Here is an 11,419-nt window from a genome sequence, read left to right on the forward strand (position 1 = left end):
TTTTCAGATCTTTAAAAATTGCATACGTTAAATTTGTTCACTTATCTATATTTTATTGACAATTTAAGAGCATTTATACAATTTAAGAATAAATTATACTAACTTGTTCGACGTAAATAATATAAAAATAAAGACGTTTTAAATTCGTTTGCAGTGGGTGCAATGGGTAGTAAGAGAGTATCAAAGATTTAAATATAGTTTTGATAGAAACAGATAAAGTACCTATCTGGAACAGTTTCGTGGAAAAATTGTAGCTTATCACTATATTACTTATTAGTTTAAAAAATAAAGAAGATAGCATTACACACCTGCTCTCCTACGCACTTCGCTTACTCTGTCTTCAGCTATCTTGAAGTGAGAGACGATATCGGATGGACGAGATTTTTTATGTTCCATTTCGGGATGCCGGATCCAACCAGGTAGTTCCGTTCTTTCAGAATAACTCCGATGTTGCAGTATGCAAAGAGCCCGTTTCGTTTTTTCTACCATTCCCAAAATACAATTCAGCATCTGTGGGAAATAAACATTTATTCCTTCTTCAAAAATAATTTTTTTAAAAAAAGAATAGATTTAGTAAATATTTTGATTCTATAATTAGAGTTCTATATATTCAAATCAACAATTTCTAGGTAATTCGAGCTGTCTTTTTCACTCATTCTTCTACCATTTAGTGCAGAGGTGATGAGTTACGTTATAATAAGCGCGACTGGTCATGACTTTATATGTAGACACCTACATTGTATTGGTGTGGTTGAAACTCTCGACTCCTTTTTCGCGCCTTCTGTACACAATTAAGAACTTAATTTAACCGATTTTAACAATGCACTTTCTTATATGACTCATAGTTCTGACATATTTTATGCTTAAGTCAATATTTTTGGACTACCAGAGGCTTATGATGGCTGATTTTGCTGTTGCTTGACGAAGCACGAAGCACGAAGACAAATTTCTTCCAATACTTGATCTGAACTGTGTTCAAAATTAAGTTGAACATTAGTAGTCTTATACTCAAAATTGTTTCGGCTGTTCGATAAAAATTGTCATCTGTGAAATCGATTATGAATCCCTTATTATGACAAGCCCCCAGAACCGTGATTGATACTAGATCACGCGATTCCTTCTTCATGGCCTATGGTATCATATAGCAAACCAGCTTTTCTGACTCCAGCTCCAAAGATCACACGCACGTTAACTCAATTTGGCACTCTTATTGCATCTCGTACTAGTACGGATACTCTCGGAGTTTACGGATCTGTGGAAGTGCTTTTTTTTTCTTTCGCCGACTCTGCACGGGTTAGCGATGTGATTTCGAAATTCTGGTTGTGTAAAAGTAATGCTCCACGATGTTCCAAAAATATAAAAGTGTTGCTCAATACTGCTTCAAAAATAAAAATTGCTGCGTTTAAACACTGAACATATCATTGAAATGTTATTTTCTTGCTTTGAATTGCTGTTTTTCTGATTGCACGAGTTTTTTTAAAGCAATTGTTTCTAAAAAAAAAGAGGACAAATTTTGTTTAAGATAAATACCGTATATATATTTCTCCATTCCTCTTCCATGTCTCTGTCATCCACAAAATCTCTTGGAATATTATCTGCAAAACAATTGTTCAGACATGAGACAAAGGTTGAAATAATAGATATTAATTGAATGATAAATTATTATTTTTTTGTGTGATAAGTTTTAAACAATCACATTTCTGATTTAACTCTAACCACAGAACATGATTTTATTTCAGATAATCTTCAAATGAGGTTGTATTAACTTTTAAAAAAAGTTTAACTGTTCTTGAAAGTAAAACTGATTTTTTAAAAACTTTTTTAAAATTGGTAATATATTGCTTAACATGTTTTGCCACTACGCTTTTCAATTACGATGATGATATATCTTGTATTTGAAATTGTTAATTGAAGTTATAGTGAACCTACTGTAGAAAGGTCTGTAAAATTCCCGATCAAATCTATCATATCTGTCGGTCCTTCCATCTCGGTAACTGTGGTTGGTATCTTCGTGTATTCTGAGATTTAATCCTGGAGGCAGTCCGAGGCCGGGGGGTGCGCCAGGACTTGTTCTAGATCCTAAAGTTGGACTTTGCATCGGATGATGTCTTTTAGAAGGTGGTTGACTGTCACCGTTTGTATCACCGTAATCCAAATCCATCTTCCCATTTCTGAAATCAAACACTAGCATTGTAAATTTTATGCAGGGTTAATAAGAATGGATATAGAAATAGCAAAATCGTATTATGCAAATTAATGAACGCACAAATGAACATAAATTTGGTGAACAAAATGTGAACCATAAGATGCTTAGCAGACATCAAGACGTATGTAAAAAGAATAAAATTTACGAAAACATTAATTTTCGATAGCATGAAAGCAACAAGTTCAAGGTCATTTTAGGACCAATATTGAAAAATCTAGACATCCCAACATTTACCCAACACTATAAATCTATTAAGGACCTACATAGGAAATAATATTCGTCCATTAGTGAAAGTCATTCTAGGACCAATATTGAAAAATATAGACTTCCCAATGTTTATCAACATTATAAATCTATAAAGGACCTACATAGAAAATAATATTGGTCCATTAGTGAAAGTCATTCTGGGACCAATATTGAAAAATCTAGACATCCCAATGTTTGCCCAACATTATATGAGCAACTGTAACAAACTTCACTTAAAAATAGCATATTATTTGCAAAAAAGCATTTAATATGACGGTGGAGCTTTCGATAGTAGTAGATATTAATCCACAATGGCAGTTGATAAATTCATTTTTATAGATGTGTGAAATAGTTACCACTTTCAAATCGTGGTATGGAAGAAGTTCACATTATGTTCATATGGAATAAGAGAACTCAGGCTTACCTTGAGCTGGGGGATCTTCGTTTTCCGTTTTCTTTGATTTCTGAAGAAGATGATTGGAAAATTTCAAATGGTTCTGAGTTAGGGTGGGATGATGTATCAAGTATTGTGTTCTCATGCTGTCTCAAGTACTGAGTAAGGCCTTGTTTGGCCATTCTTGAATAATTCATTAGTTCGGATTGCAGAATAGGTAGGTGGGACTAAAAAACAATTATAATATTTCTTGATAAGCAATATATATTACCTTATGAAACTTAATGATAGATCGCACAATATTAAAATTTTGCTATTGAACATTCTAGCACTTAATCGAAGAGTATTTAATCTTTTTAGATACTTGTACTGAGTGCTAAGCTGCAGCTTTAAAAAACAGCTTTTATCCAAAAATTCCGTGTCCCAAAAATTAAAGAAAACAGAAAAGATAAAAATGTACGGTGCACTGTGTTATGCTCGGGAAACTTCGTGTTTATTTTCGCCGAGTTTCAGAATTATTTAAAAAGTTCGTCAATAGCTGGCGCTGAAGATGGAGAATTTTTTTAAACTGTTAAACGTTTTTCCAGACACCTGATACCAGGGTAAAGTTCCTTTTTAAGTGTAAACTCACTTGCAAACAAAAATATATAAAAATATTACATAATTGAAAATAAAAAAATTTAATCTGTTAAGTGGACTAACACATTTTATCAATCTTTTTAAAATTGAAATAAAGAAATACGAAAAAATTTTAAATTTAAAGAAAAAAACAGTTTCATACAGAAAAGAATAACGCTTTAATATAAAATATATATTGGAAAGAGTAAAGTTTTATTAAGAAACTGAGAAGATAGGTGTTTTAAAATTTTAAAAGTCAAGGAATAAAGAGTATAATTTCAAGCAGCAATGAAAAACGAAACTTAAGTACAACCAATTTGTTGAATAAAAAAATACTGTTGAAAAAGTAGATTATTTTTTTTTAATATTCCACTAAAATTAGCAATATTTTGAAATTTCTAAGAAAAACGTAAATTTAAACAATAATAAAATAATTTTAAGTTAATTTCTTATTTAATTAATGTACGATTCCATTATTTTTCAAATGGAACTGGCATTTCACTGATGTTAATGTAAATAGAGGTAGCCCTTATAACAAAGATGGCATGAATTAAACATAGCTTGACCTTCTATTTAAAAGGATCGATGCACTAAGTGTTATATTTCATGAATGTAGCTCCCCTTAGAGGGTCCGCAATTCCTATATAACGTTCAAAATTTAATTTATTTATTTATTCCTTTAATAATGAATAATTACTATGAAAATAAGTGTCAAATATTTTTCGGCCTTCGAAAAAAAAAATAGTCATCGTTATTCAATTTATTTTTGCCTAAAAACTCTCTCACATAAACATATATAATTTGAACTTAAACTATTTTAATTAATATGTATTAAAAGTCAGAAAGAAATAATCAGAGAGAAATAAACTACAGAAAGAAATAATCAATTTTTTGGGGATGGATTTCGGTTTGTTTTCTTTACTCATCATTTTTTAAATTAAATTCATGATTTCTTCTATTAAAAAAAAAGCTGACGCTAGAATATAGTTTCTGTCATTTATAAACAGAGAAAATGTTTATACGTCTCTTTTTTTCACTTTTTAGAAAAAGTCAAGGTATCCGACTGGTTTCAACTAAAAAAAATATTCGATTCTCAAAATTATTAAATACTATTCAGAAAAATTCTGAGAACAAAAAAAATTCGAAAACTAATTTCTGAAAATGAATTTTGTCTTTTACTTCCGATTCGGTTTCGCCTGTCAGTATACGAAAAAAACTATTATAACTTTATTTCGACAGAATTAAGATAAAAAATTTAACGGGTTTTGGAAAGCTAATTCACACCAAAATTCGAATATGGATTGAAAAAAAAAAAAAAAAAGAAAATCGAAATTTTCGTCGACATTGTTGATTTTTACCTAGTCGGATATTTTTATCAAAAGCAAAACAAGACAAATTATTTATTTATCAAAAATAATTTCAACTTACTTTTAGGAAAGGAATTGCGAATGGCCTTAATGGATAATTCGTGACTTCTTGAATTTTATGATGAAAATCTTCTATGGTAACTGAAGAACTCTACATTTTTTTCAGAAAAAGAAGAACAAAAGATATATTAAAAGAGAGTAAATCTAATTTTTTAAAAAAATTAATGAATTGTCCTGAAGTTAAGAAAGTTTAAATTTCATTAATTTTATTAAGGTTGCTTGAAGGGGATGATTTCAGGTAGCTGAATCTCTATACCTAATTTTAAAATGCGCCATTTTTAGGAGTATTTCTGAAAATTTGCAAAATGCGCAAACTTAATAATGTTGTTGTTGTCTTATGCCAATTGTCAATACCGAGGCAGAGGGGAGCGTTCTTCTTGTTTCCCAGTGGCGCCATCTAAGGCCAAGAATTTGACTTCTGACACATGCATACGTCACACCCGTTTATAGAGCGGACCCATTCATTCATCTGCAGATCGTAATTTCGATGATCAATCTCCTATCCAGTACCCCCAGGTTTTGATTTGTTATGGGAACTTGGAGGATGTTGTGACCCCAACAGATTTAGCATGCACCAGTCACCACTTTGAACACGGAGATGCATCAGCCGTAGGGAATCGGAATCACAACCTTTTGAACACGGTTCAACGCCCTACCAACCAGAATATCCTGGCCCTAAACTTATAATAATTAATTGATTGCTAAAAAGGAAGTAGGTTAAATTTTCAAATATTTTCAGTGATTTGAAATTAATTTTAAACCAATCAGAGTTGATAAATATGTCGTTGTTGTTGTAGTTCATTTACGTCGCACTAGAGCTGCACAATGGGCTATTGGCGACGATCTGGGAAACATCCCTGAGGATGATCCGAAGACATGCCATCACAATTTTTATCCTCTGCAGAGGAGATGACACCCCTGCTTTGGTAGCCCGACGACCTGCGCTCGAAGTCGAGCACTTTACGGTATAACAGTTTAACGAAGACCAATACCGCACACCCTCGGTCCCTACGCAGACTGATCCAAGTGGTCATCCACCCGCACACTGACCGCAGCCAGTGATGCTTGACTTCTGTGATCTACTGGGAACCGTGTCTTAACGAACACTACACTGCGGGACTTGATTGTTGTTACAATCTGAACTAAATCGATCGAAAATAGATAACAGTGAATCTTGGATATAATAGATAACCAGCTGATTTCAGCGATCTTCTTCTCGAGTTGCAGGTACTCCCAATTGAACAATTTTGAAATAGTTTCACGAACACAAATATTTTTTGAACAGATTAAAAACAAAACTACATAAAAAAGATAATTTCTTTAATCTATATCCGTTAAGACGTCACGTAGAGACGTTTTGAATAATTTGAGTTTCAAAACATTCGTTTCCAATTATATTTTTTCGATTAGAGAAATAAGAACATCGGCTGTAAAAACAAACAGTTTTGAGAGGAAGTTTATCAAGCGCCAAAAAGGTAAATGACATCTCTTATGAAATTCGCAGCAATTACAAGTGTATCGTGATTAGTGTTATGTAGTTTTGAAACTTGTTACAAAATATAAAGTTTGTAATAAAACATACAAAGAAAGACATATTGAATCACGTTAACAGCAATAAAGGCCGGGATAGCCTGGTTGGCAGAGTGCTGGACTCACGTTTGTGAGAATGGGAGTTCGAATCCAGCCGGCCGAAGATTCCCCATGTACTAAATAGGGACTGGTACACGTTAAATCTGTCGGGTCACAAAGCCCTCCATGTTCCCATAACAGATCAATACCTCTGGGGGTTCAATTGGAGATTGATCGTTCTTTGATTCCGATCAAAATTACGATCTGTGGACGAATGAGTGGGTCCGCTATATAAACGGGTGTGACGTATCGGTGTATCAGAAGCATTCTTGGCCATAGATGGCATTGGAAAACAAGAACAATCGCACCCCCTCTGCTTTAATGGCCGGCGACAACAACATCAATACAATATTTCTTCTTTTACAATACATAATTCCTTTACAATATAATATTTCTTCCTTTTACTATACGTTTATCATAAATTAAAAATACAATAATATCTAATTCGTGAAAAAATATAAAGGAAAGCTGAAGCTAATTTCAATTTGAAGATTAATCCCTTAATGCATTTGTAAGTGTCTGACACGAGCGAAAGTTGCCTGCAAATTTGCACATCCCCGTGTCTCATGGGTAATCTTGTATCTCACGTTTTTTTTTTGTTCCTAATGCCCATCTGAGATACGTTCTAGTAAAAAGACATAAACTAGATTAAAATTAAACTTATTGCAGCATTTTTCTTAAGTAAACCACGTGGTGCATTGATTATTAGCTCTATAAGTCAGTGAGAAATTCTTTGTTATAAAGCAATTGTTTGGTGTAGAAAAGGTAATATATTCCTTTTTATTGCGTTAAATGTCATAAAAGTAAGCAATTAAGCATAAATTAATTTTCACTCAGTGTTTTTGTAACTTGTTTTGAAAAAGTTATCCGATGAGTGACTATTTATTTTTATTCATTTTAAAAATGTCAATTTATTTTTTTGAAAATTTCGTTTGTTGCAAGATATTTCGCATAACCCCACTAAACTGTTCCCGTACCCCTGGGGGTACGCGTACCACACTTTGGGAAACACTGCCCTAAGGGTTCCAATCAAAAAATTTATTTACTTTTTGGTTTTAGTTTTTTGGTTTGTTTTTTTCAGGTTTAAGTAGAACATGAGCAATCTATTTCCATTTACGTTTTTTGTTTATTTTATTATTACTATTATTTTTTTTTTAATTTTCAGATTAATTGGTTTCTGCTTTGCCTTTCTAAGGATTTCTGCATTAACCTATACCTATGATTTCAACTAACTTATCTGGTGAAGCTCTAATTTTTTTTCAGAAGATACTCATTAAATCAGAGTTTTATTTTTAGAAAAAACAAATATGTAAAATATACTAGGAAAGTAAAATGATGCAAACTACTCACCACCAATCCAATAATGAGATTGTGTACACGTTCGCCTACATCGGTGGACATGTCGGAGGCAAATTGCTGCAAGGTGGCGAGAAACCTTTTGATCTTGATGACATGCTTACTCCTGCTGTTCCCGTTCCCATTGGGCATTGTCTCCAGGTTGTGGGATGATGGCAATGAATTCATGGGAGGTGAAGGTGTCCCACCCGGAGGATGAGGTGAATGATTACCGTTCACACCTAGGCAGACAATTAAGATCAGGGTGGAAAGAAACTCATATTTGGCATAATTATTTCAGGAATCAATTAAGTTGGCAATTTTTAATATAAAATACAATGACTTTCTAATTTTTTTTAAAGCTTCAAGGATGGGGTTATATTTCTCTTGTCATATCAACTGTGGAATAATTTTTTTAAAACTAATTTACTTTTACAATACTTTTATTGTTGTTGAAAGTTTTCAAATCTACTCTAATCGCAACAAAAGTAATAGGATTCTAATGTTCCACCACAAATACTTCGCGAGATATATTTTTATGGAAAGTTGGCATAGCTTCTCTATCTTTTTAAATCAGATTTCTCTGTGTGAGATTAAATCTCATCTTTCACTTAATAAAATATAACTAATCAAGTGCTGTCATTTGTTAAAAAAATTATCGAGTAATCGTCTATTAGTTATATTTTTAAACATTTAGAAACTACTTAAGAAAATTGGTGCTATATAGGCTCAATTAACTGCGTGAATTTCTAAAATTTGCCCTTTTGGTTAGCATAAAAGCATTTTATAGTAATTAAATGCCCGCAAATTAATCGATTATTTTTAATGGGAAACGTTTTATTTTGTTTGTTTTTAGTTATTTTCAATAGCATTATCAAAAATAACACAGGGGGAACATAATTTTTTGTTGTTGATGTTTTCTGTTGCTTTCGTTTTTTTAAACAGATCTTGGACACTTTCGTATTGCTGATTTCAAATCTGTAATCGGTTTTTCTCAACAATCTACAGTTATGATATGAATTTTAGTTCATTTTTTTGTCGAAATTTGCACGATAAAAACGTGGTATATTAACAGGGGGTCATGTAAATATTGTAACAAACTACTGGAGGCATTCGGGCACATCATCAGAATTAAAACTGTATAGTTATCGATTCACGGATTGTAGTTATACGCCACTTGGGGTGCTTTCCCTATTATGAACTGTTTCTTCGTGTGAACTGCTTTTGGTCTTAATAGAGAAGCACCCTTAGCCGACTACGATGACATTTTCGGGCATGCTATCCAATGCGATTTTAATCCTAACTCCCCTAGAAGTTACTTTTACATTTCGACAAAGAAGAAACTAATAATCTCATATTTTAAAAAAAAATTGTTGCTTCAGAAGCAAAATTAATTTCAGACTTGATATTTCTTGACCCAAATTAGGTAAGATCAAATATTTGTATAAATGCAACACAAATTTGTTCCTCAGTGTAATAATATACATTTAATAAGTTTGATGTTATTTTTTGGAATGAAATAATTATTTTCTATGTGAACACTAAATTAAATACATAATTTTTTTTATACAAGCTTAATAATGAAACCAAAATCTATAGATTCGATCTTATTTGCAAGGCTATGAAACACGGCATTTTTTAATTTAATGCAAAAAGCACATATCTTTTCAATGTCACAGTAAAGTGAGAAGAAAGTTAAGACAAAATTACATTTTTGATCAAGCATCGCAAGTACATTTTCAAAAATAATTGAAACTAACCTGCCATTGCATTAGTTGAATTACAGTTTATCTGGGTCTTTACTAAACTGTCCGGGGAATCCGGCATTTTTATGCCCAGGGGAAGATCTGGAAAGAAAGATATTTATATAAATAATTGTTAAAAAAAGAATAAGCAAGAAGAAATAATGAAATACACAAATGAATGATTTTTGCAATAATAAGCTGAAAATAGGGAAATAATAAAGTTTTTTTTTCAGGCTAAATTTGGAAAAATCTAAAACTGTGGCGATGATGTAATTTAAGTTTAATAAGAATAAATTAATTTGACTCATATACTTAATATAAATTTATTTTTTACTCAAAAAAGAAGTTAAGAGATTTGGCATTCGGTTAGTGAATGATACTAATTTTATATACGCAAGATTTATTTAACTAAAAATAAAGTATTTACTTCCATAGAAGAGGAAAAATAAATTGTATAACAACATCATTGTGTATAAAAAATAATAGAACTAGTTTGCATTTGTATACCTTTAATTCTTCTGCAGTAGTTAAATGGAGTTGCGACAAAAAAAACTCACGATTTCAGTTTCAGAGAGAACTCTATCGACGAGGAAACTCATTTTCAAACTGAATCAGTTTTCTTTCGTGAATAAAATGACATACATGTTAAATGAAGGTCAACATGTATGTCATTTTATTCGGGAAAGCTTTAATAATTTCGTAAGGAAGTGTCGTTTACAATTGAATTAAATTTATTTATAAAACTAATGTTTTTTTTAAAAATATTTTTACTAAAAATGTAATGTGCAATATGCATTTGTTCACGCGTGAGCAGTTTAATTGTAAAAGACATCTAAATTTCTTCTGCCGAATGTTTAAGATAAAAAACTTCCAATTCTAGTAAAAATCATTGTCATTTTCTTTAAAAAAAAATAATGAATGGTTTTGTTAAAAAAAATTATATTTTTTCTTAATTCTCTAAAATAGATATTTATTATTGTTATTTTTGATAACGTACAGACGCCTTCATTTTTCTTTTTTGGTTTAGACGTGCTAAACCAAAAAAGAAAAAGCTGAACCAACACCTAATCTGAAAAAAAGCTAAACCAACACCCAAAATAAAGGAAGTTAGATGATCGCATATTTCTTACCAACGAAACTATCTTATCAAAGTAAATTGCATGCTATTTGTACGAAGGCAAATAAAATGCAAGTAACACTGTTGTAGTAGTTGTTGTAGTTAATTTACTTCGCACTAGAGCTGCACAATGGGCTATTGGCGACGGTCTGGGAAGCATCCCTGAGGATGATCCGAAGACACCATTTTGATCCTTTGCAGAGGGGATGGCACCCCCGCTTCGGTAGCCCAACGACCTGCACGCGAAGTCGAGCACTTTACGGTAGAACAGTTTAACGAGGACCAATATCGTACACCCTCAGTCCCTACGCAGACTGATCCAAGTGATCATCCACCTGCACACTGACCACAGCCAGTGAGCAAGTAACACTGAGGCGTGTCGTTGTTGTAGTTCATTTACGTCGCACAAGAGCTGCACAATGGGCTATTGGCGACGGTCTGGGAAACATCCCTGAGGATGATCCGAAGACACGCCATCGCAATTTTGATCCTCTGCAGCAGGGATGGCACCCCCGCTTCGGTAGCCTAACGACCTGCACGCGAAGTCGAGCACTTTACGGTAGAACAGTTTAACGAGGACCCATACTGCTCACCCTCGGTCATTACGCAGACAAATCCAAGCGGTCACCCACCCGCACACTGACGGCAGCCAGTGATGCTTGACTTCGGTGATCTGCTGGGAACCGTGTCTTAACGATTAGT

General features: G+C 32.7%; 1 protein-coding gene across 9 annotated transcripts in view; it reads right to left on the bottom strand.

The window, feature by feature from the left end:
* The window catches only part of LOC107451801 (protein CBFA2T1), an 87,517-nt gene that overhangs the window by 6,472 nt on the left and 69,626 nt on the right, over positions 1 to 11,419 (bottom strand). For all 9 annotated transcript variants that reach the window (XM_016068021.3, XM_016068022.3, XM_071182295.1 and 6 more), the window contains 7 exons: positions 9,616 to 9,702; positions 7,871 to 8,097; positions 4,893 to 4,982; positions 2,877 to 3,073; positions 1,930 to 2,171; positions 1,531 to 1,595; positions 309 to 510 (listed from right to left, as the gene is read on the bottom strand). In XM_016068021.3, the coding sequence (XP_015923507.1) occupies positions 309 to 510; positions 1,531 to 1,595; positions 1,930 to 2,171; positions 2,877 to 3,073; positions 4,893 to 4,982; positions 7,871 to 8,097; positions 9,616 to 9,702 (1,110 nt within the window). The remainder of the gene's footprint in view (positions 1 to 308; positions 511 to 1,530; positions 1,596 to 1,929; positions 2,172 to 2,876; positions 3,074 to 4,892; positions 4,983 to 7,870; positions 8,098 to 9,615; positions 9,703 to 11,419) is intronic.

The sequence above is a fragment of the Parasteatoda tepidariorum genome, chromosome 6 (assembly GCF_043381705.1).
Source record: "Parasteatoda tepidariorum isolate YZ-2023 chromosome 6, CAS_Ptep_4.0, whole genome shotgun sequence".
In the NCBI taxonomy this organism is placed as follows: Eukaryota; Metazoa; Arthropoda; class Arachnida; order Araneae; family Theridiidae; genus Parasteatoda; species Parasteatoda tepidariorum.